Source organism: Pelodiscus sinensis, chromosome 31 (genome assembly GCF_049634645.1).
Source record: "Pelodiscus sinensis isolate JC-2024 chromosome 31, ASM4963464v1, whole genome shotgun sequence".
Lineage (NCBI taxonomy): Eukaryota > Metazoa > Chordata > Testudines > Trionychidae > Pelodiscus > Pelodiscus sinensis.
In genome coordinates, this window is record NC_134741.1 from 386,317 (window position 1) to 411,205 (window position 24,889).

Consider the following 24,889-nt stretch of genomic DNA (forward strand, 5'->3'; position numbering starts at 1 on the left):
CGGTTCAGTCTTTGGCCAGGCTAGTGAGGCCTACCTCCAGAGCATGTATTGGACATAAATATTTTACTTCATTTAAAATAAAGTTTGATTAACTAACATGAGAAAGTTAAAAGGTTTAATCTCTTTAATAATTTAAATGCAACTGCCCAGATGCAGTCCTAGCAAAATGGCTTGACTATGTAATTAACAGTGAGTTTCCATTAGCAACAGTAATCTACAGAAGGTTTGCAGAGGGCAGGGCTGTGATTAGCCGGGCCGGGCCGGGCTTGAGCACCACTGAGGGAATCCACTAAGGGAAAATTGCTCATAACCAGGACTGTTGACAGCCCCTGACTGGAGACCTTTCCAAAATAGGCCACAAACCAGTCACACTGAGCACTTCAGCTGCCAATCCAGCCTGCCGGAAGCCTCATGAGCAAAACCCCTCAGATACCCCAGCTCTTCTTATGCCACAATCAGCCCTGGACTTATACACAGGTGAGGGGTTATAGAGCCCAATCTCTCCAATCCAGAACAGATCCACCCAGTTCCAAAGAAAAAGCCATGAATCCCTGGTCAATTTATACTTTAGATCTTACCCACCAGATCACAGTGGACCAATCCTTTAGAATCTAAAGGTTTATTAATAAAAGAAAGAAAAGGTTGAGAGTAAGGTTGTTAAGGAGAATACATTATATACATCAATCAGCAAGTTCTTGATGCAGGATCTTAGCGGAGATGTTACAAACTGCTAGCATAAAAGTCTTTGGTGTACATCGTATGTCAGGATGGGTCAGCAATCCTTCCCCTTGTCTCTGTCCTTAGCAACGCTGCATCCGGGATAAGTAGCAAGACGGAGCCCCCCTCATGGCATTTGATATTCATTTCTGGTGTCTCTCAAGCTAGAGCTAATCACACAGTCAAGTGACCTGTTTCATATGGCAGTAGTCATTGTGCCCTGGCTGCTTTGCAGCTTTCCACACGCATTCCTCAGGTGTGTATTGGCCACCCTGAGAACCATTGTCCTTGGAACCATACTGATTAGCATAGTCACTCATTGGAAATTCCTTCCTCATGACAAGCAGTCCATACACAGCATCAGCAGAGCCCATAGTCATAACTCCCCATACAAACTCCAAAGAAGTACATGAATACCACATAGAATCAGCACAATATCAGCTTTCATTTGACACCTCGCACGTCCCACTCTGTACCAAATTTGGGGCAAACAGTTCCCCGTGATCACAGCAGTTATCTGTATGCTCACCTTAAAATCCAATAATGTGACAGGGGCCTCAAGAAAGGGTTGGGGTCTTGAAGAAGGATCTGGGATGCACAAGCAGGCAGGTGTCTGGCCTGGGGGAAGGTTCAGTGTGTGGCCAGGAGAGAGGGTGCAAGAAAAAAGGAGGGTGTCAGTGCAAGCTGGGGGTGCTGGCTGCTGGAGGGAAGGGAATTGAGGAGATTGGGAAGGACAGCAAATATTACCTGGATTTGGGCCCCCTTGCAGCAACATCTCCAGTCACACTGTCCTAGTCACTCCAGAGGGAGGCTCTACTGCAGCAGCAGCCACACAGACTAGAACCAGCCCCGGACACCAGAGGCACCACTACCGCACCCATTCAGTCTAGGGCTGGAGGTGTTGCTGCTGCAGCCATGCAGCCCAGGACCAGCCCCAGAGGCACCCCTGACATGGTCATGTGGCCCTGGAGGCAAGCAGTGCAGTAGCAGCAGTGCCTCTAGTGCCGGCCTCAGGTTGTGTGGAAAAGACTGGGCCTACTGCTGCCTCCTCTCTAGTGGCTACAAAGCATGAAGAGGGGGTGGGGCTAAGCTCCTTCCTTCTCAGCACATGCTCATTTGGAGGTGAGGCCTGGCACTGCCTTATGGACAGGATTAAAGTCTTAGGAAGGCTGGATTCTGCTAACCGAGAAAATTTTGCTCACCACCACTATAAGGTTTCTCACCTATGTGGGTTTAACTATATGCAACAAGGCTTGAACTCTCGCTATAGCAAATCCCAAACTCAGAGCAGTTAAAAGAATTTCACTCCTGTGAGAGTTCTCATGGATAACAAGGTGTGACCTCCGACTGCAGCATTTCCTTCAGTGAAAGCAGCTGAATAACTTCTTCCATATGGGTTTTCTTATGTCTAACAAGGGTTGAGGTCTGACTGAAGCTTTTCCCACAGCCAGAGCAGCTGAAGGGTTTCTCCCCTGTGTGAACTCTCCTATGCCTAACAAGCTGTGACCTGTCACTGAAGCTTTTCCCACAGTCAGAGCAGCTGAAGGGTTTCTCTCCTGTGTGAATTCTCCTATGGATAACAAGCTGTGACCGGTCATAGAATCTTTTCCCACAGTCAGAGCAGCTGAAGGGTTTCTCTCCTGTGTGGGCTCTCCTATGCGTAATAAGGTATGACCGCCGACTGAAGCTTTTCCCACAGTCAGAGCAGTTGAAGGGTTTTTCTCCTGTGTGGACTCTCCTATGTCTAACAAGGTGTGAACTGTGACTGAAGCTTTTCCCACAGTCAGAGCAGCTGAAGGGCTTCTCTCCCGTGTGAACTCTCCTATGGATAACAAGCTGTGACCGGTCATTGAAGCTTTTCCCACAGTCAGAGCAGCTGAAGGGTTTATCTCCTGTGTGGGCTCTCCTATGGATAACAAGGTGTGACCTGTTACTGAAGCTTTTCCCACAGTTAGAGCAACTGAAGGGTTTCTCTGCTGTGTGAACTCTCCTATGGATAACAAGGTGTGACCTCCGACTGAAGCTTTTCCCACAGTCAGAGCAGCTGAAGGGTTTCTCTCCTGTGTGGGCTCTCCTATGTATAACAAGGGTTGAGGTCTGACTGAAGCTTTTCCCACAGTCAGAGCAGCTAAAGGGTTTCTCTCCTGTGTGGGCTCTCCTATGCCTAACAAGGGTTGAGGTCTGACTGAAGCTTTTCCCACAGTCAGAGCAGCTGAAGGGTTTCTCTCCTGTGTGGGTTCTCCTATGGCTAACAAGGTATGACCTGTCACTGAAGCTTTTCCCACAGTCAGAGCAGCTGAAGGGTTTCTCTCCTGTGTGGGCTCTCCTATGGATAACAAGGTATGACTGCCGACTGAAGCTTTTCCCACAGTCAGAGCAGCTGAAGGCTTTATCTCCTGTGTGGGCTCTCCTATGTCTAACAAGGTGTGCCCTGTGACTGAAGCTTTTCCCACAGTCAGAGCAGCTGAAGGGTTTCTCCCCTGTGTGGGCTCTCCTATGGATAACAAGGGTTGAGGTCTTTCTGAAGCTTTTCCCACAGTCAGAGCAGCTGAAGGGTTTCTCTCCCGTTTGGGCTCTGTCATGTTGAATAGGAATTGCACAGTCACTGCAAGCACAAGGTGAATGTTGATGGGGGATTTTCTTTTGAACAGTTTCTGTGTTTGTTTTTAACCTTCTGCTCCTGTGACTGGATTTATCCTGTCCTGCTCCTGGATGGTTTCCCTGCTGCCTTTGTAGACTACGCTGACTCTCACAAGTCTCTCCTTGCTCAGGACTTTGAGAAACATGCCCTTCAGATCTTTCCACTAACACCCCACATGGAGCCATTTGCTCAGGTCCTTCCTCCTGAAGACGCCTCTCACTGTATTCATTCAGCATCCCATCACCTGCTGGGATGGAGAGAGAAACCACAGAGGAGTCATTCCGTGTACTGAGGTGAAAGAAAAATTCGTAATGGTGAACAGAAAATGTGGAGGGGGGGGGGACGACACCCAAAGAATGGCTGGAAAGATACAATAATCATGAGCTGAGTTCACCCTGCTCCCCCATCACTCTTTCCCCACACAGCACTCTCAGACTGGATTTGAAGACAGGCTGAAGGGCCAATCAGATTTGATGAAAACATACAATCAACATCTGCTATGAGAACACAGTTTGAGTCAGGTTAGCTGATTTCTCACCTGTGTGGGTGTCACTGATGATCTTCCCTTCCTCACAGCCTTGGAGATCCGGGATCTGCAGCTCTTCCCTTTGCTCCACCCAGGAGAGCACATGAGCTTTGGGGACTGGAAATCCTATTCGGGGAGCAATTAACTAAGTGCTGATTTTGTTCATTAAGGTCTGTGCCATTCCTGCTTCCAAAGCCAGGATCTGAGTCTCCTACCCAGAGAGGCTCCTTCCCCACCTTCCAGAGACTGGTCTCTGGCTGGTACAAGATCCCAGGACACACTAATTCCATACAGCCTCCGCCCCACTACAATGTTGGGAATAGCCCAGCTGACTCCCATGGGGAACTGAGCACTCTGCTGCACTTTGCAGGATACAACTCAGTCTCCCTTAGGGCTTGTTCCATACTTGGGCAGGACAGGAACACACTGCTCATAAGGGGAGAGCTCTAGGATGCTCAGAACTGACAGACACCCCTAGCCAGGACTCATATTTGAGCTGACACATGTCAGGTCTCCAGGGCTGGGAGGGAAAGGATCCAGCAGAGCTCTAGAGCCCTATGGGCTCTGCCCACAAAGCTCTTGGCTGGGGGCTGGACTTGCCCTGCTCTTGGGCTCAGATGCTCTACTTGAGCCAGAAGGAGGCAGGGGAATTGTCTGATCAGGAAAATGAATCCTTGGCTGGCCACTTCAGGCCCTGTCTATGGTCCACACTCCTGATCCTAACTGACTGTGCCTGGGTGGGCCCTGTCAGCGGCCCACAACAGCTGTCAGTCTTGAAGACAGCCAGGGCAGTGCTGGCCTGTTCCTGTGGCCAGCCAAGGTGGAGACAGGATGGGCTGCTTCTCTGCTGCTCGTAGATGCTCCTGCAGCTCAGCTCCCCTTCTGCAGCCTTGGTTCTACTCTGCCAGCAGCAGCAGCCTTCCTCTTGTGGCCAGTCGGGCTTGCCGTTTGGTGCCTCTCTGGGTTACACAGAATCTAACAGAGGCAGGGAAGGACTCTGAGTTGGCATCTTTCTTCCAGGGGCTCAGACAATAGCACAAGGTGACCCTGCAGACACTAAGAGCAGCTACATCCAATCCCACACCTCTGGCCAAGGCACAACATGGGCAAGATGGTGGGAACCGCAATGAGACCTTGGCTGTGGGAAAAGCAGTACCGCTATTATGTCACTGAACCTCCTCTCACACAGGAGCCAGGATTACTGGGGCAGATACTGCTGATATTGGGGGTTCGGGCAACAAGGGACCCTGAACCAAACCCAACCCAGCTGCTCCAGAGCCCACCCAGCTTTTGTTACACAAGGGGATAGGAATCCTCACCCAGCCAGCTCAAAGCCTCGTAATTCTCCTGCATCACATCCGTGTAGAGGGCTCTCTGGCCCGGGTCCAGCAGGGCCCATTCCTCCTCAGAAAAATACACAGCCACCTCTTCGAAGCTCACCGGCTCCGCCACGGCCATTTCCTGTCCCTGGCTCTGCAGGTCAGGGGCTGAGCTGGAGTCAGACATGGGTGTTCTGCAGCCTGGCAGGGGGAGAAGGGGAACTGAAGACATTTCAAAAAGGGCTTTAATCCTTTCCACACCCCAATTCTGCCCAGACTCTGTCGCTGGTGACACACACACTGGACTCTGCAGATTTGGGCAAACGCTGAGTCTAGATATTCCATAAACACCACACACGGAGTTAGATCTGAAAGCTGTATTTATTTCTCTAAATACCTGGCTTCAGTTACATTACCTTGCCTGCAGCAATGGGATTCAGTTCTCAGCACCCAGTGTTTCTGCTAACAAGCCACATACAGGTAGTCCCCGGGTTACATACAAGATAGGGACTGTAGGTTTGTTCTTAAGTTGAATCTGTATGTAAGTCGGAACTGGTGTCAGCCGCTGCTGAAACTGATCAGTTTCAACCGCGGCTGAATCTGGACGCCAGTTCTGACTTACATACAGATTCAACTTAAGAAACCCAGGCGTCCCCAAGTCAGCTGCTGCTGAAACTGATCAGCGGCTGATTCCAGGAAGCCTGGGGCAGAGCAACTCTGCCTCGGGCTTCCTGTAGTCAGCCACTGGTCAGTTTCAGCAGCAGCTGACTTGGGGACACCTGGGGCAGAGCAGCTGGGGTGCTGCTGGGTTGCTCCAGTAACGCGGCTCCTCAGCTGAAACTGACCAGCAGCGGCTGAATCAGGACGCCTGGGGCAGAGCAGCTGGGGTGCTGCCAGGTTGGTCCGGAGCGGCGCTGCGGGACCTACCCGGCAGCCCCCAGCTGCTCTACCCCAGGGGTAGGCAAGAAAAGCCTGGTCTGCTGGGGGGGCACTAGCTGCACCCCCCCCCCAGCAGACCAGGGAGAAGGGGGTGGCGGGATGCCCAAGTCTTCCACGGCTTTGCTCTGTCTCCCTGGTCTGCTGAGCTGGGAAACACGGAGCAAAGCCGCAGAGCACGCGGGCAGCGGGACAGTCCAGGTGCGCCGCGGCTGTCCCACCGCTGGTGTGCTCCGAGGCTTTGCTCCCCATCTCCCTGGTCTGCTGGTCAGACCAGGGAGACGGGGAGCAAAGCCTTGGAGCACGCCCGCAGCGGGACAGCCCAAGCGTGCCTGGGCTGTCCCGCTGCCCGCATGCTCCAAGGCTTTGCTCCCCGTCTCCCTGCAGACCAGGGAGACTGGGAGCAAAGCCGCGGAGCACGCCTGCAGCAGGACAGCCCGGGCGCGCTTGAGCTGTCCCCCTGCGGGCGTGCTCCACGGCTTTGCTCCCCGTCTCCCTGGTCTGCTGGTTGGGAGACGGGGAGCAAAGCCACAGAGCATGCCCGCAGGGGGACAGCTCAAGCGCGCCCGGGCCGTCCCACTGCGGGCGTGCTCCGAGGCTTTGCTCCCCGTCTCCCTGCAGACCAGGGAGACGGGGAGCAGCTTTTTATTCAAGGATTGTCCAGCCTCTCAATCTCCTGAAGGGTGCTGGTGGACTACATGAGGCAATCGAATGGACACTTGACTGTGAACAGGCATTTACCACATTGAAACAAAGGCTAAGTACTGCCCCAGGGTTGGGACTTCCTAATCCATTAATGCCTTTTACATTGTCCATGCATGTCAGTGAGGGTACGTCTACACTACAACGTTAATTCGAACTAACTTAGTTCGAATTAGTTAATTTGAACTAAGCTAATTCGAACTAACGGATCCAGACAAAAAAACTAGTTCGAATTAGCATTTTGCTAATTCGAACTAGCATGTCCACATTAAGTGGACCCTGAACCAGGCTTAAGGATGGCCAGAAGCAGTGCCAGCAGGGCATCAGAGGAGGACTTAGAGCGTGGAGATGCTGTCTCAGGCTAGCCGAGGGCTGTGCTTAAAGGGTCCCGACTCCCACCCCGGACAGACAGTTCTCAGGGGTGTCCCGCTTGCAAAGCAGTCCTGGCTTGGATTGCCCAGAATACCCACACTGGGCACATCACACCACTCAGCCATCAAACCGGCTGCACTTGCTGCAGGCTGCCATCTGGGGAGAGGGGGCAATTCGGGGGGCTGCAGGAGAACTTCCACCCCCAGAAGTCTGCAGAGCCAGCCCAGTCCTCCCCATCGGGGGCGCGTACCCCATTCCTCCCTCACCTCCTTCCACTTACCCTTCCCTAGCCCCCCTTCCTGATGTACAAAATAAAGGACAACTGTGTTCAAAAATGGAATCTGTCTTTATTGAACAAAACTGGGGGTGACTGGGAAAAGGAGGTGGGAGAGAGGAAGAGAGAGGCTGGGAGAGGGGAGGGCAACTAAAATGATCAGGGGTTGGGAACAGGTCCCATATGAAGAGAGGCTAAAGAGACTGGGACTTTTCAGCTTAGAAAAGAGGAGACGGAGGGGGAACAGGACAGAGGTCTCTAAAAGCAGGAGTTGGGTGGAGAGAGTGCATACAGAAAAGTTCTTCATTAGTTCCCATAAAGAAGGACTAGAGGACACCAAAGGAAAGGAAAGAGTAGGAGGCTTCAAACTAGTAACAGAAAGTTGTTCTTCACAAAGCAAAGAGTCAACCTGTGGAACTCTTTGCTGCACGAGGCTGTGAAGGCTAGAACTAGAACAGAGTTTAAAGGGAAGTGAGATCAAGTCATGGAGGTTGGGTCCATGGAGTGGTATTAGCCAGGGGGTAGGAGTGGTGTCCCTGCCCAAGGTTTGTGGAAGGCTGGAGAGGGATGGCACGAGACAAATGGCTTGGTCACTGTCTTCGGTCCATCCCCTCCAGGGTCCCTAGGGTTGGCCGCTGTCGGCAGACAGGCTACTGGGCTAGATGGACCTTTGGTCTGACCCAAGACGGCCATTGTAAGCTCAGGGCTCAGTGTCAGGGGTCTCAGTGGACCCCCTTGATTTTCATGCACACCTGCTCCTGGGTGGCCAGGCTGGCAGCTCTCCTGCCCTAGACGGCCACTTTCCTGTGCCTAGTGCGGAGATCATGGACAAGGTCCACGATGTCCGCACTAGCCCAGGCGGGTGCCCGCCTCTTGCGGTCCCGGGCAAGCTCCCGGGAGCCGCCAGCCTGGTCCCGGGAAGAGGCGGAGGGCTGGGTGGCAGAGGGTGGCTGGCTCGTGCCGTGCCAGGTGCAGGGTCTGCTGGCTGGGTGCTGGCAGGCTTTGTGGGGAAAATCAAATAACTCCAATTGTGTCTAAGGGGGGGACTGTGCAGAAATCAAAACACTCTAAAAGAAAACTGCTGTAAGGGTTAAAAGTTTTCCAGACCTCTCTCCCTGTATCAGAGTGAAATCAAATCGTCCCTGCAATTCTGTGTTGGTTCAGTATGTTGATGATGTGCTAATTGCTAGTAAAACTGAGGGAGGATGTAAAACTGATAACCTTGTATGTGTTAAAGTGTCTTGCTAATAAGGGTCACAAGGCTTCCAAAGCCAAATTGCAGTTTGTAAAACAAAGAGTTCAGTACTTAGGACATTTACTTTCAGGAGATGGCCGCCAGTTAACATCTGAGCGAATCTCACATGTTCTTTCCATTCCTCACCCTTTCACCAAAGTACACAAATTTCTGGGTACTGCAAGATATTGCAGACAATGGATTCCTAATTTTTCTGGACTCACCAGACCCCTTACTATTCTACTCTTAGACTTAGCTCCTGACCTAGTGACCTGGTCCCCAGAATGTGAATCTGCTTTCCTTTCCCTTAAAACTCTTCTCTCACAGCCACCTGCTCTAGGCTTACCTAATTATAGCAAGCCTTTTACTCTGTTTTGTCATGAACAGGATGGAATTGCAGCTGGAGTTCTCTGTCAACCCCTTGGACCCACACCTCGTCCAGTAGCTTATTTTTCTGCAACACTGGACTCAGTAGCCCGTGGGTTCCCACTTTGTCTGAGGGCAGTTGCAGCTACTGCTAAATTACTTTAAAAAGGCCCAACCTGTCACATTAGGCCACAGCATTATCTTACAGGTCCCTCATGCTGTCTCTGCTCTCTTACAGCGACACCGCACCCAGCACCTATCTGTTCAGAGACAAACCCTATATGAGAATGTTATCCTCTCTTCCCCAAATGTGGTAATTCAAAGATGTAATGTACTTAACCCAGCTACTTTTTCTCCTTTACCCTCTAATGGTAAAGCACATACCCATAACTGTGAAGAATTGCTTGAGCACTGTGTAAAACCTCCCCAAAAATTTGTTTGATCAACTGGTGGAAAATGCAAATCTTGTATTGTACACTGATGGCTCATGTAAAAGAAATTCAGTTGGTAAACTAAAGGCTGGATATGCAGTGGTCTCAGATAATGATGTTTTAGAGGCCTTTTCTCTTCCAGGAATCAAAATCAGCTCAGTCTGCTGAGCTCATCGCTTTAATTCATGCTTGCCTTTTAGCTTCCGGACAGTCTGCTGCCATTTATACTGATTCAAAGTATGCTTTCTCTGTCATGCCACAGGACAAATTTGGAAACAACGAGGTTTCCTTACCTCTTCGGGCTCTGCTATCTCTCATGGTCCCCTTATCTCCCAACTCCTTGATGCTATTCAGCTACCCACATCCCTCTCTATTACCCATTGCCCGGCCCACACAGGTGCCACTGATCCTGTTTCTCTGGGTAATGGGAATGCTAATGCAGCAGCCAGACATGCAGCAGCACATGGACCTCTGGCTCCCTTTCAGATTCTGGTCTCTCTTTCCCTCCCTGTTTCTTTGCAGGACCTGATAGAACTACAGCAAGCTACTCAACCCGCAGAGAAAATCCTTTGGGAGAAAGCAAGCTGCTCCTTATCCCCAGCTGGGATAATGGTTACACCTGATGGCTGCCCAGTCGCCCCAAAAATCTGTGAAAGTAGAAAGAATTATACTGTAAGAGAAAGATGAATTGTACTGTAATAATTGAATAAGTTGAAGGAATTCTGTTTGTCTTTTAAGAGGAAGAAGAAAAGTATGTTAATGTTGATTGTAGGTATGCAGATCAAGGTGCTAGCCAATTTGGGCCTGAGTTTAACAGGAAAAGGAACATTAGGTGTTAGACAGAAAGCAATTCCAGATAATCAGGGAGATATAGCCAGGAGCTTGCTGTGTGCTTGATATTGAAATGAAGATACTTAACCACACTAATAAAGTGAATTTTTGCCACACCCTTTCATCTTGTTAACTTGGCCTTTTGACTATATAAAATCAAGGGGTTTGAACCTTGTATGGTACTCACATTTTCTCCATGCATTTTAGCAAAGCTTTGCTGAATAAACAGAGCAGTCTGCCAAATCTGAGAGTCCTGTCTGACTTTGACAAATCTCTCACACGACAGCTTGCTCAGGTGTCTCATCAAATGACACACACGAGCAAAAGGGGGGTGGCCTCACAGATCCCAAAACAATGGTACGGCCCAGGCATGCACCTAGAAGCTGTCAAGAATATCTAATTCATATTTAATTCATGTGTGATTTGTAAGCAGTTTAATGTTGCAGGAGGCCCACAGGCTAGAGGCCACACAGAAAGAAGAAACCTAGACATAAAATGACGGTTAGGAGAGCTTGCACCTGCAGGTAAAGGAAGCCCTCCCAGTACCTACTGATGTACCGTGCCACAACATCCAACCAGGCGACTACGTGTTCGTGAAGAAACATCGCAGAAAGAATTCCCTGACAGCCCGGTGGAAAGGACCGTTCCAATTGCTGCTCATCACCCACACAGCAGTAAAGGTGAAGGAGCGCCCCTCGTGGATCCACGCAAGTCATGTACACCAAACTGCAGATCCAACAGAGCTGATTGACCCCGTCACCCAGGATCCCTCCCCGGAGGAATCGCCTGAGGACGAGGTTCAGCGGACCAAGGTGGCAGACTCTCAAACCAGACTGTTACCAAACCTTCCTCCACCAGGAGCTTCGAGGTACAACCTGAGAGGTAGGATTGTACCAGCAAAGACCTACAGGTGAGCCTGGCGCCCCGTAGCTCTCACAAAGAGGAATCCATTCCAGTATTGAGTGAACTAAGAGACTACGAAATCTCGAAGAGTGCCTGCAGAGGCAAGCCAAACAATACTAACTGATTAAGCTTAGTTAAAGAGACTGCTTTGCTAGTGGACCAGACCCCTAAAATTCAGATTTACTGGTAGTCAGTACTCTACAGGAGAGCGGGAGTGCGTAGATGCCCAGAATGATAACGCTGTACCAGGAATACATAGTCATGGGGAAAACAGGCAGATTTGGCATAAAAATCTAATAGCCTCAAGAATTCCCCTAACTCAAGCATTACATCCATCAGGGACTATGTTTCCCTTATGTTTTGAAAACAAATTTGGCACTGGTAAAGATCTGGGGTGGATCCCAGAAAATACCTGCTATCGTAAAGTAAGGTTAAATCCAAGAATGGGATCCCTTGAACTGGCTCCCAAATATTGGAGGGTGGTTTGGAGGAACCTTAAAAGCCTTGCTGAAATATCTGATAATCATTATTGTCATATTTGTGATAATATATGTGCTCATTAACTATTGCATTACCTGCACCAAAGGTACTTTGAGACAGTGCAATCACAAATCCCAAAGATCTGCTCACAACCAAACCAGAGACGTATTGAGGACGGAAAATTTGGGAGATGGGGATGGGCTAAGCATCCTAGCAGAAGAAGAATACCTAAGAATGTCCAGGATAAACTATGAGTAATACTCCAATAGGAGTATTAAAGGGGGGAATTGTGGGGAAAATCAAATAACTCCAATTGTGTCTAAGGGGGGGACTGTGCAGAAATCAAAACTCTCTAAAAGAAAACTGTAAGGGTTAAAAGTTTTCCGACCTCTCTCCCTGTATCAGAGTGAAATCAAATTAACTCTAATCAAAGACCCTTACAAATGCCTATCTCAAATTCAAGGATACTCCTAGTCTGTCACAAATTATCATGTATACTCTTATCTTTGTCAGTTTGGCTTGTAAGACCACTCACTCCACATTCTCATGTGCCTTTGTTCTGTAAAACTTACTTCTAGCACTCCTGGGTGGACAGAAGTCTCAGAGTACTTCTGCTGAGACTTTGAAATGTTAAAGAATAACAATCAACAACTGAACTGTCTAAGCATTCTGTATATAGGATACCTAAATCTGTCTCTCAGTGCTGCTTTCACTCTTGATGTGACAGCCTGCATGCATACATCATAAAGTTTTTCCTTCTAGATTTCTCTCCTGCCTCACTGATTTGACCTCCGGCCTAGGATCCTTCTGGGGGCTCTGTACCCCAGGGGAGTGAGATTTCCCCCTCAGCTTGCACCTGGCACGGGCATCGTAGCCAGCCCGTGCCCCTTTAAGGAGTCCGGGGCCGGGAGGGGGGCATACGAGTTTCCCTGGTGTTGGCCAGAGTGGCCACCAGGGAAAGCTGGGGAGGGCTAGCCTCCCACTAGTTCGAATTAAGGGGCTACACAGCCCTTAATTCGAATTAGCTAGTTCGAACTAGGCTTAATCCTCGTAAAATGAGGATTACCTAGTTCGAACTAAGCGCTCCGTTAGTTCGAATTAAATTCGAACTAACGGAGCGCTAGTGTAGCGCCTATGAAAGTTAGTTCGAACTAACGTCCGTTAGTTCGAACTAACTTTGTAGTGTAGACATACCCCCAGGGACATATGGCAGCAGTGTTAACGCAAAATCATGGGGACAAACAGCACCCAGTAGCATACTACTCTTCTAAACTAGATGCTGTCGCTCAAGCAATGCCACCATGCCTTCAGGCAGTGGAAGGAGCTTCTATGGCTCTAAATCAGGCCACACCACTTATTGGTGCACAGGATGTAAATATTGTTGTCTCTCACACTGTGCTTGCTATTTTACCAGGGAAGAAATCTTCAGCAGTCCATGTGGCAAGATGGACTCGATGGGAAACAAGCTTGCTAATGCCTTCGGTACACCTGCAAAGAGCGTCATCGTTAAACCCTGCCACCCTCATGCCTACCCCAGATGAGGGACACCCACATCATTGTCGCCTTGAGGAAGAGCCCATGGGCCTTCCATTGGTAAAATAAACTGAAATACCTGGTGCCCCTTGCCTATACGTAGATGGTTCTTCCTTCTATGTGGATGGCAAGTGACACACAGGATGGGCTGTTTGTACTCAAGATGGACAGCTGGTGGCACACAGCAGTTTGTCTGGGGCATCTGCACAAGTAGCAGAACTGCAGGCATTAGTTGCAGCATGTGAAGCTGCAAAAGGTCATGCTGCAAACATATATACTGATTCTAGATATGCATTTGGGGTTGTACGTGATTATATTAACTTATGGGTAAATTGGGGATTCCTGATGAGTACAGGATCCCCAATACAAAATGGGGGAATAGTGGAGAGACTTCATGCAGCCATGCAGAAATCTACCAAATTAACAGTGATAAAAGTGAGGGCCCACACAAGAGGGACAGACCCTCATAGTAACGGGAACCAATGGGCAGACAAACTAGCTAAACGAGCAGCTGTGGAAGGTAAAGAGATGCAATTGATTGCTACAACACAGCCTCTCATAAAAACCCCAAACTTTTTTGAATTACAGGACATCCAACACGCTGCACCAAGGGCAGAGAAGTGGTTATGGATGGATAATGAGGGCAAACTGTGTGATGATAACACTTGGAGAGGCCCAGGAAACACATTAGTGTTACCAAATGTGCTGATGGGAACTATGATACAAATATATCACATGTTGGGACATGATGGAGCACGGAGGGTGATCCACCGGATGTCAGACACCTGGTGGCATCCTAAGCTTAATGCAAATGTGCATGATTATGTGAGGAGGTGTGTAACATGTGCTCAATGTAATTCTGCTCCCACAGTAAAAGTAAGAATGCGACATCAGCCAAGACCAACACAGCCCTTCACACAGTTACAAATAGATTTCATTGGACCCCTGCCAAAGTGCAGAGGGAAAGAATATGTTCTGGTGATCGTGGATCACTTTACTAAGTGGGTAGAAGCTTTCCCAGTGGCCAAGGCCACTGTGTCTGATGTAGCTAAAATATTGATGACCGAAATAATTCCCCAATGGGGATTTCCATGCTTCATTGATAGTGACCAAGGTACCCACTTTACAGGGAAGGTGATGATAACGGTATGCATGGCACTGGGGATCAAACAGAAATTCCACTGTCCCTACCATACCCAGAGTTCGGGATTAGTAGAAAGAGTTAACCGAACTATTAAAAACAAACTAACCAAACAGATGTTTTCTGCTACAGGGAAAGACTGGGTCACCAATGTACCAGTGGTTCTCATGTCTATGAGATCCAGTCCTACTAATCCACATTCCTTATCTCCTTTTGAAATGCTGACAGGGCGGGCGATGAGGACACCAGGAAATCTGTGCATTGGAGCGGGGGAGTTGTATGTCATGGGTGACCAGCTTGCTGAATATTGTAAATTATTATCTCAGTGTGTCTCACAGGACCCCCGAACTGAACCAGACCCAAAGGCTAGCGAAGAGGACATATGTGAGGTGCAGCCCGGTGATCAGGTACTGGTGAAAGCCTATAGAAAATGAACCTTTGAACCAGCCTGGACTGGACCTCACATGGTCCTCCTGGTAACTCCTTCAGCGGCCCAGGTCACTGGAATTCCAGTTTGGGTGCACCTGTCACGAGTAAAATTATACAAGGGTGACACTCAACATAGGGCACAATAATCTCTGTTTACTCTATGGACTCCTTGAGGGCCATTCTCAATATTGTTAAGTGTTTTAATTTGATATTCCCAGTTTAAAATTGATGTAGGAATTTTTTTGTGATCTACTAATTGTTTTGAGTGGTTTCTGAGACTTGAAAGTTCTTTTAGAGGTCTCATCTTAATAATACTGCTGTGGCTTTCAGTGTTTTATTGATGTCACCTGGGGAGGAGCCACTGGATCAGTTGTAAATGCCATTACTCAAGCTATCAAATCTCATAATAGAGACTGGGTTAAAAATTTGTTAGTGGCAGGGATGACAGTTTATTGTGGTGAGAATAGGGCTCATGTCTAATCAAGTTAGATATCACCTTAACTCAGCAACATAGTTGGTTAGGTCCTCACTGTTGTACTCAGCCATCTATTAAAAACTACTAAGATGTATGAGCAAGCATTGGTCTGGAATGGTGTTATCATACTGGCATGGTGTTCAACATGAAAGTTGCAGCCCTGATAGGAGACTTGCTCCTGTCACAGGTGCCCTGTTGGGTGAGAGCCGCAGTTCTCAAAGACTGAATGTCTTCACCTTGGATGATGGCAGGGGAGTGGTCTCTATTGATAACAGGCATTTTGGAATGATCATTCCATCTTTGGAGAGGTGTTAATTCCTGTGGGTTGGTTTCCTGGATTGGAGGCTCAGCCCTTCCACCCACTCCCATTCTCATTTCATAGACACCTGTGTAGCTGAGTATGTAATAATGGCTGGAGCTAACTATATAGCTTTCCCATGGGACCAATGTTACATCCTGGGAGGATGGGTTTTGCATATAAGAAACATGGAGTCAGGACAAGCCCTATCTCAAATGTTGGGACCTGACTTAATGGTGCATGTAATGTTTAATTTAATGGATGATATAACAGTGAAGAAAGACTCCACTACCTGGTGTGGATTTGGGTATTTAGCTTTGGAAGGTAAGCCTGGCTTGAACATCTCGTTCTTCTTATTGTGGAAGATATTATGAAAGAAGTGGTAAGGCAATTACAGTGATTCAGTGGATAGAAGAGTTTGCTATTGTGGGAACAGAGATTCCCTGGGGATGGATTTCAGTTGTGTTTTCGCAATGGATATGGGGACTTATTACTTTTAGTGTACATATCATTATGTATTAAAGGTTGAATGTACTGTTTAATTCTGTTACCAAAACTGCAGTTAAGTGTTGATAAGGTCAATTATAGCTCCTAATAAATACAAGGAAGTGGTGTTAGTGGGGTCTAAGAATTGTTCTTAGCCCCAAAACCAAATGGGGGAGCTGAAGGGTATGCATGTGTTCATTTTAAACAAAATGTGGTTTGGAAAGTAGATATGCATAAAAAAGCATACTGTGGCTCACCACCCTAGGAACAGTCTAGAAAAGGCCAAGGGGAGGGGAGTGAACTCAACATGTGGAGTGGAGAAGTACAAGCATGTGACAAACAAAGCCATATATGGAAAGGTTGAATCTGATTGGTTTAGAAGTTTGTGTTATGTAACCTGTAACTGCCATATGCTATAAAACAGCAAGGGGAGGAGCTCCTTACTCGAGGGGCTCTGGCTGATTTTAGTACCAGGAGCTCTCCCTTTGTGCACACTGAATAAGGTCTTGTTGAATGGAACTGAATTGAAGTATCGAAGACCCTTGATTCTGCCCAGCACCTGACTCTCTGGGAACCACAAAATCCCAACAACATCAAGAGATGGGAGAACCCACCACTTCTTTGCTCATTTGTTTCAGCAGCTAATCTTCTTACCCATCAAATATTTGTGCCTCCTCTCTAGCCTGAAATTCTCCGGCTGCAGCTTTCTGTTATTGACTCTCACTGAACTATATCCACTAGACCAGGAGTGGGCAATTCATTTTGATGGCGGGGGAGCAGAGGAGGGAACCCCAAGATTTTGGAAAGTGGTTGAGGGCTGCACTCTTCCAAGACATTAAGCAGGAGATTCAGGATATAGGATGGACACTGGGAGAACAAGGGAGTTTTGGGTGAGGCTTTGGGATGCAGGAGGGAAAGGGGTCTGGGAAGGACTTTGGGTGAAGGAGGCAGGTGTGATCTGGGCACTGAATTAGCCAACTACTCATGAGATATTTAAAAAAAAAGTTAATTTAGAGAAGTGGTTGAGTGGGCAAATAAGGGGCTGAGGGTTTCTGGCCATGAAGAGCTTCCTGCATACTTGAATACAGGAAGAGAACTAAGAGTTTGGGTATGTGAAGTGGGGGGCAGGAGTGGGAGGGGGCAGAGAATTAGGAGGGGAAGGGAGAGGTAAGGGTGCCAGAGGCAGGCTTTGGCCAGGAGACTTACCTGAGTGACTCCCGACCAGCAGCCAAGCACCTCTCTGAGGCAGGCAGGGAGCCTGCCCAACCCTTGCAAAGGCTGCAGGGGCTATGTGGGTGTGTGAATAACTATGAACCGGAGGGGAGAGGGCACGGTGCTTCCTTTCTGGCCAGAAACCAGCCAATGAGATTGTCCTAGGGATGGAAGCAGTGCCTATAGCCTTCCCGCTTCACCTCCGGGCTCACCTTCACTTTTAGTGGCTTGGAGGTGGGAAGTGGCAAGTACGGAACTAGCCCATTGCTCGCCAAGCATCAGTGAGCCAGATCCGATGGCCTGGCGAGCTAGATCTGGCCCATGGGCTGTATTTTGCCCAGGCCTGCACTAGACCGAAGAGCCCGTGGGGATCCAGCAATTTCTCACCATGAACAAACTGATACCGTGGAAGCCAGACAGCTCCCAGCTTTTCAGCCTCTATATTGTTTGAAACCAACCCCATATTGAAACTGACTGAGCAGTGAAATCTGAGCCTGAAGGTGCCGTCTGTTGTGTCCTTTAACTTCACCCATTTAGCATCACACCTCATAGATCAGTGTTTCTCAAAGTGTCTGCAGGTCCCCATGCAGTGCCCAAGGGGCTCCTCACTGATCAGTGGGTGAGGTTTAGGGCTGTGCTCGCCGGTAACTTCTGGCTGGTAACTTCAATGACAATCCCATGAAGATGTTATCACAGGAATTTTCTCATCATTTAAAGAATTTCCACCAGCAAACTCACCCTGTCTGAAAGCTCCCAGGGATTTTCCTCTTGCTCTCTCCAGTGCAGAGGGGAGAGTGTGTGGTGGAGAAAGGGATAAGAGAGGTGAGATTCCAGGCTCTCCTATGTGTAATAATGTCCCTGTGCTGAACTCTGCGTTTCAATTGTATCAGAGACCAGACAAGTGTTTAGCATGAAAAGGTCTGAAACCTTCTGTGTCCTCTCTCACTTGGGCACCTCCCAGCAATGGAGCCAACATCTCTGCAGCCTCATCCCCGCACCAGGAGACACAAACTGAAAGTGAGATTTACTTTTCCCTCCTCGTACCCTCCCACCTGGTTTCTCTCAGTCACTTACCACCTCTTGGCATAACCTAGAGGTGCGCTGGGAGAAGATATTGCCATGACATTCACTTTAGCTATTTGGATCCCTTGACACTAACAGGAGGCTCAGAGTTTGCAAACCCCTGGCTCTATCTGCAAGCACTTGACTCTGTTTGCTCAGTGCCTCTAAGGAGAGCAGCATGATGGGGCCGTCATTCTCCACGTGGGAATTGAGGTAGGGGAAGGTTGGCTTCAGAGGCCAGATTCAATAGTTTCTAATAGTTAAACAACTTTCCCCTCATCCATCCCTTCTAGGTACCTTTGAATTCCCTCAGTCTCCGACAGAGCAATTGTTTTCTGGGAGAAAGCATTGACTTGTTCTTCCAGTTCAGGGGAAATCTCCTCTGGCAGCTGGAACTGCCCCGTCTCACACCTGGACAGAAACAATTCCATTTCATTTACAGATTATAAGATTTGGCTAGCGAGTCTCAGCTCTAACAGGCCTGGAGTTAGAATTCTTTGAATTCCCCCAGCCTGAGAGCAGGGGCAACACAGTCCATGGCTGTGCAACCTTCCCCTGAAAAGTCCCAGTGCTGTTCTTCACCTCTGGCCCGGAGAGACCAGCTGGTGACAAAAGTGGAATTGAGTTTCAATGGCTAATTCACTCTTTAGCTTCCAGGCGATGAGGGACAGGATGTTCCCAGGTGAAGGAATCTGCCCACTAGGAACCAGACTGAGACACCAGTTTCTCCCTCCCCTGCTCCTTCCACACAGGTCTCTAAACAGCCCTCAGGTAGGACAGACTCTGGGTCCCTGCTGCCCTGGTCTAAATGTGCCCAGTGCCCAGCAGTGACAGACCCATATTCCAGCCCCACAGTCCTGAGGCAGCTAGTCCCCAGGGAGGTGACAGCCATAGGAAATATCTGAAGTCAGACTTTGCCCCTGAATGGGGAATTCCAGAGTCTGCTGTGTAAGGGTGAGACCCTCAGAATTAAGTGAGTCAGAGACATTTCTATCCAACATCTGGCTGTAGAGCCCTGGCGAGATGTGGTGCCAACATCAGCGCCAAGCTCTTTCCCTGCGCTGTGCAGTATGACAGGAGTGCGAGACACCTACCTGCTCAAGGTGTTTCTTACATCCTAGAGAAAAGAGACAGAAAAGAATCTCAGCTGCACTGGACACACACAGGGAAGACATTTTGCAAATATGGGGAAGAGACGCACTGACCTGGCCCCAGGGCCATCGATTTTGTGACCTAATGGGGCTTTGACATCTCTAATAGCTCTGTGCCTGTGACTCTGCAAAGCACAAAAGTCACTCGCATGGCAGCAATGCATGCGCCAAGTTACACCCAGATCGGATGGCTGGACCCCAGCGCTTGTGCCTGCATAGTGGGTCTCCCTAGCTGAGGGGCAGAAGTTACGAGGGGTAGGAGAGGGGAGCTGTGAGGGAAAGGGGGCAGGGTGAGAGGGGGAGGGATGAGGGAGGCAGGTGTCCAGTTTGGGACTGGAAGCCCCTGGCCCAACAGGCTCCTGGAGATGCCAGGCAGCGCCACTGTCCCAGGCTATCGAACACACAGTTTGCGGTTCCACAGGCTCCCTACCAGCCCCTGTGCAGACCGTGGGGAAGTCCCTGAGTCAGCATATCCTGCTCTTAGCATTGGAGCAACTGGGGGGGGGGGGGTGTGAATCAGCTGGGCCAGGGCAAGGCAAGAACCACTCTTGGGCAGCACGGTGAACAGGGTTGGCCACTGACCAGGCTCCCTAACTTTAATACAAGCCCCTTCCCTTCTGCCGCCTCTCGCACCCAGTTCCTCCAGTGCCTGGCTGGAACGGCTGCTCCACTGCCAGCCCCAGTGCTTGTCATGGTGCAGTTATGGGGCCAAGGGCAGGGGAATCCTCAGGTGTGGAGAATAGCTGGGGGCTAGATAGGCGGCCTGGAGTGCAGGGGGCAGGAGAGAGGGATGGACCAGAGGATGTCTGGCTGGGGGGTGGAGACACAGCTTCCCCTAGGATCCCCTCCATGTATTGTTCCCAGCATGGTATATCAATTGGGGGACATTAATGTGGCTTGGGTTTTTTTGGGGGGGGGGGGGAGGGGTCTTTCAACCGTGTTTTCAACTACAGGGTTTCATGTTGATAAGCTGAATTTCAGAAAACTGAAGACGTCCCTGACAGCAATAACAACCGTGAATAAATTATACCAAAACACCAACATTGAGCCTGCCACTTGCAGAACCTAGTTTCATTTATAGATGTGGTAAAAGAAGAATCAAATGTCCCCTAAAAAAAGATGGCCAGGCCCACTTTTGCCAGATACTAAGCACTATAAATTAAAATTGAACACTCAGCAATTGGAGCAAAAATGGTGGAAGCAGAATGCAAGCCACAGTTCATTCGGCCAAGCCAGAAAGGATGGAACTCTGTGTTCATGGCTGGGGAGAGAATTCGGTACATACTGAATGAACAAGAAAGGTCCATGAGAAATGTGTTCCCAGAACATCAAATTAGTATGCAAGAAACAGTTCTTCGCTTTATGCTTTTCTTTTTGTCAAAAAAAAAACAATCCCGCTGATCATTCTGTATTTTTATTAACATTATGTATTGGCTGTTCAAAAGGCTGAATCTAGCAGAGCTGGTTTTATTGGCAGAATATGCCATGGTTATGAGTCCATTGGTGAAAGCACTAAATATTATCCAAGCACAGATAAGTACACTAATGGAATGGAGTGCAGCTGCATAAATTATACCAGCTTCAGGGGGTAGCAGAGATTTTTTTTTCAGTTTATCCTGTACACACTAACAGTCTGGTAGCACTTTATAGATTAACAAAACATATATGTGGTATCACGAGCTTTCGCGGGCACAGCCCACTTCTTCAGGTGACTGGAATTTTTAGTTTAGGCTGTGCACAGCCAAAATAAATACGTCTGTACAGCCTAAACTCAAAACTCCGGTCATCTGAAGTAGTGGGCTGTGCCCACGAAAGCTCATACCACCATCTATATGTTTTGTTGTCTATAAAGTGCTACCAGACCATTTGTTGTTTTTTAAGTTTCAATTATACTTGATGGTTTCAAAACTGCAAAGGAACAAGATGCTCTCGAGGCCACTGGTAGATGAACTTCAGTGCACCATTCAGAAATGTTTTGGTGAAATAATTGAGGACCTGGAGCTAATAGCAACTGACCTCTTGATGCCAAATGTTAGGACCACTTGGAACAAGCATGAAACTGGGATTAGAAAAGGTAAGAGACTATGTCATTTTAGACAAATGAAACTACAAAGAAGCTTGATGGGTATTTGGCATCTTCAGAAGAGACCATGGAGCTGCTACACTCTTTTTCTAGAATTAGGGAGCTGTGCACCAGGGCCAACAGACCTCTGTCTCCATCAGCTGCCTGTAAGAGATTCTTCCATGTGATGGACTCATTTTTTCCACAGACAAGCAAGGATTGGTCAATTTGAAAAAAAAAATGCTCCTATGGTTGAACAAACATTTTGGACATGAATCATTACAATGGAAAAATGCACACCATGAATGTGGACAAAATAAATACATTTCTGTAATCTGACTTGTATTTAATTTGGTCCCTCTTCATCTTTATAAATGAAGGCAGTGACTATCGTTAAATTCCATCATTGAAAAATGTATAGTATAGGTGTACATATAAGATAGAATTATATTATAAGTGTTTATATAGCGTGTGTGTGTGTTAATGGTGACCTGCAAGAACTCGGGTGGTTAAGCATATGGTTCCCTAGGACAACTAATTTTTACTTTTGCATACTTAAGTACAATTAAGATAGAATACTTTTGTACTTTCACTAAGTAGTTTTACAAAAGATTACTTGGATTTTTACTTACATTTGTTTCGAAGTAGCAGGACTTTGAGTTGCATTGCACAGAGTAGTGACAGTACAAGGCATTGCATTTGCACAGAGGAAAACAATGAAAATGGGTTGCAGAGACGGGAGAGCAATTCTGAGAGTCCCAGGAATAAGACAAGAAAAATGTTATGAGACTCTGTCCTGTCTTTAGCAATCTTTTTACATTTTAAACACCTTTAAAATGCAGCAGCACAAACATACACTCGAGTGGGCCAGGCAAAGTGCAGGGGCGTCTGCCGCCCTCCTGAGCCTGCTCAGCGCCTCCCAGGTGAATAAGGGATTAAAATAAATGTTGAAGCAAATAAAAAGGTCCCTTGCCCGTCTCTCTGACTCGCTCTTCATCCCCCTGGGGAAGCTGCTTTAACCCTCCCCCCCCGCAGGCCCTCAGCGCTGGGGCTTAGCTCTCGGTGTTGCAGAGTTTACCTGGCGCCCCTCTCCCGACCAGACCTGAGTCTGCCCAAACCCCGCCCACTGCCAAGTCCACGCGAAGCCGCCTCGGGACACTCACAGCGCGCGGACAGAGAGACTGGCAAGGACTGCGCCAGAACCGCCGCGCATGCGCAGTGCCCGGGCAGGAGCCCACAGGGGCACCACCTCTCGAGTGAGCATCCCCCCGCCCCCCTCCGCTCGCCGCCCCGGGACCAACCAATCGCGCTGGGCAGAAGCCGGGACTGGCCCACGTGGGCATCTTTTGCCCCCCCAACAAAGGGCCGGTCCCAGCGCTCCGCGCGCGCACCCGCCGCAGCCTCCCCCCGCCCGCGCATCCACGTGGGGCCCAGAGCGAACCCTGCAACCCCAGCAGCGCGCGCCGGCCCGCCCACCTCGGGGCGCCCCCAGCTCCCAGCCCGGCAGGAAGGGAATCTCCCGGGTCGCTACACGCGCTGCAAAAGCCCCGCCCCACCTGCGAACCGGCCCGGGCTCCGAGAAGCGGAAGTAGCCTCCGGCCGGGGGGCGTGGCCAAGCAGCGCCCGGTCTGAGCTAAGCCCTGGCGCCGGAGTCTGATCGGAGTCACGGACCTACTGCGCATGCGCGGTCTGACGGGCCGCCCCATTCTACTCCGCCGCGGCCGGGTTTCCGGCGGGCAAGGAAAGGGACCAGACTTCGCCGCGGTTACTGCGCATGCGCTGCGCTCGCTGAGCCGGGAGCCGTTGTGAGGGGCCGTTGGGGTCGTTATTCGCTGCGGGGCGGGGGAGGTCGCATCCCGGCGTGAGGGAGTTGGGGGGACGGGCTGTGACCCGCTGTCCTGCGCTGCTGGTGGGTCTGGCGCTGGGTATCGGGGGGGCGGGTCCGGCTGGGCAATGGCCTCCCCCGCTGCTGCGTCGCCCCCTCTCTCTCTTGGGCTGTTGGCGCTTCCTGATGCTCGGAGGGGGGAGCTGGGTGGTACCGGGCGCACAGCGGAGCTGTGAGGGGAGCTGCAGAGTGCGGGGGGGGGGGGAATTTGAACACAGGGTGGGGAGGGGCCCTGTCCTGAGGGGCGCAGTTCTGACAGGGGCAGTTAGCGGGGGAGGCCCAATGAAGACCCTGCAGGGGGGGGAGCGAAGCTTTTGGGGCTTTTTGGATTTTTAATGTTTATCTTTTTTTTTTTTTTTTTGTCCTTAGTGCTGGTACCTCATGCCTCCGTCCCCCCCCGGACCTGCCCCTCCGTTGCTGAGCTCAGGAATGTGACACGGCCCCGGTCCCCCAGCCCAGAGGCAGCCATGGCTGCAGAAAGCCCCGTGGAAAGTGTCTGGGAAGAAGCGCCGTGTCCCGTCTGTCTGGAGGATTTCACAGCCCCTCTCACTTTGGAGTGTGGGCACAATTTCTGCCAGGCCCCCCTCAGCCCTCAAGGCAGAGACACTGAGCAGCAGGGACCCCTCTGGCCCAACCGGCAGCTGGCAAATGTGGTGGAGCTAGCCAAGCCGCTGAGTTTCCAGTCATCAAAGAGAGCAAAATGGGACGGGGTGTGTGGGGAGCACCAAGAGGCTCTGAAGCTGTTCTGTGAAGAGGATCAAACTCCCATCTGTGTGGTGTGTGACAAATCCCAGGCTCCCATGGTGCTGCAAATAAAGGAAGCTGCCCAGGAGTACAAGGTACAGAGTTGCTGTCCAGTGTGATGGGAAATAACATTGGGTTTTAATTACAGGCTAATTTCACTGACTGTTACCAGACACAGATGTGAACCAACCAGTATAAAGCAGTGGTCTCCAGCCTTTTAAAGTATCACTTTTTGAATTTAAGTGCAATCCAGGATCTACCTCAAACCCAAATACCATTGCCCCACCTCCTTTGTGACCCTTTTCCGAGGCCCCGCCTCTGCTCACTGCATCCCTTCTCCCTCCCCCATCCTTTCTCCCTTTCATCAGGCAGGGGCAGAGGGTTGGGGTGCAGGAGGGGGTTCACACTCTGTAAGGGAGTTTGAGTTCAGGGGGCTCAGGGTTAGAGAAGGGGCTTGGAGTGCAGAAGAGGTACGTGGCTAGAAAAGGGATTCAGGATACAGGCTCAAGCTGCACACTGCTTACCACAGGTGGCTCCTCTGTGGTGGTGCAGTGGGGCTAAGGAAGGCTCACCCCAGCACCACTTTCAAAAGCAGCCTACAGACTCCCTCTGTTTGTGGAGATGTGCAGCAGCAGTGAAAGGGGGCAGCTGAAGTGCTGCACTTGATAGCCTCTTAGCC

The 24,889-nt window shown here is 49.7% G+C and overlaps 2 protein-coding genes across 14 annotated transcripts in view; one reads left to right on the forward strand and one right to left on the reverse strand.

Moving 5' to 3' along the window:
- Window positions 1-23,214, reverse strand: LOC142821565 (uncharacterized). Of its 7 annotated transcripts, none has more exons than XM_075912865.1 (7): window positions 23,138-23,214; window positions 22,214-22,330; window positions 19,463-19,485; window positions 18,666-18,779; window positions 5,204-5,404; window positions 3,897-4,010; window positions 3-3,605 (listed from the first exon to the last, which is right to left on the reverse strand). In XM_075912865.1, the coding sequence occupies exons 4-7, from the start codon at window positions 18,715-18,717 to the stop codon at window positions 2,038-2,040; spliced, it is 1,935 nt and encodes a 644-aa protein (XP_075768980.1). In that variant the 5' UTR covers window positions 18,718-18,779; window positions 19,463-19,485; window positions 22,214-22,330; window positions 23,138-23,214; the 3' UTR covers window positions 3-2,037. The 7 variants fall into 7 exon arrangements, with proteins under 7 accessions (XP_075768977.1, XP_075768976.1, XP_075768980.1 ...); XM_075912866.1 differs by lacking the exon at window positions 23,138-23,214 and adding an exon at window positions 22,745-23,014; XM_075912867.1 differs by lacking the exon at window positions 23,138-23,214 and adding an exon at window positions 22,660-22,676.
- The window catches only part of LOC142821564 (zinc finger protein RFP-like), an 8,650-nt gene continuing 6,930 nt past the window's right edge, over window positions 23,170-24,889 (forward strand). For 2 of the 7 annotated variants that reach the window (XM_075912847.1, XM_075912849.1), the window contains exons 1-2: window positions 23,191-23,490; window positions 23,836-24,305. In XM_075912847.1, coding sequence (XP_075768962.1) covers window positions 23,934-24,305 — 372 coding nt within the window. In that variant the 5' untranslated portion in view covers window positions 23,191-23,490; window positions 23,836-23,933. Of the gene's footprint in view, window positions 23,491-23,835; window positions 24,306-24,889 lie in introns of all 7 variants that reach the window. The other 5 variants (XM_075912852.1, XM_075912853.1, XM_075912851.1 and 2 more) reach the window with 5 other exon arrangements.

What these genes read in the sequence shown, in the direction of transcription:
- LOC142821565 (XM_075912862.1), bottom strand. Translation starts at nt 22,280, where the DNA reads ATGCAATGCCTTGTACTGTCACTACTCTGTGCAATGCAACTCAAAGTC. An exon ending in GAGACTGAGGGAATTCAAAG is followed by an intron (nt 5,405 to 18,665) that starts GTACCTAGAAGG and finishes TCCCCCTGCCAG; the next exon opens with GCTGCAGAACACCCATGTCT. An exon ending in CGAGGCTTTGAGCTGGCTGG is followed by an intron (nt 4,011 to 5,203) that starts GTGAGGATTCCT and finishes CTCCCCGAATAG; the next exon opens with GATTTCCAGTCCCCAAAGCT.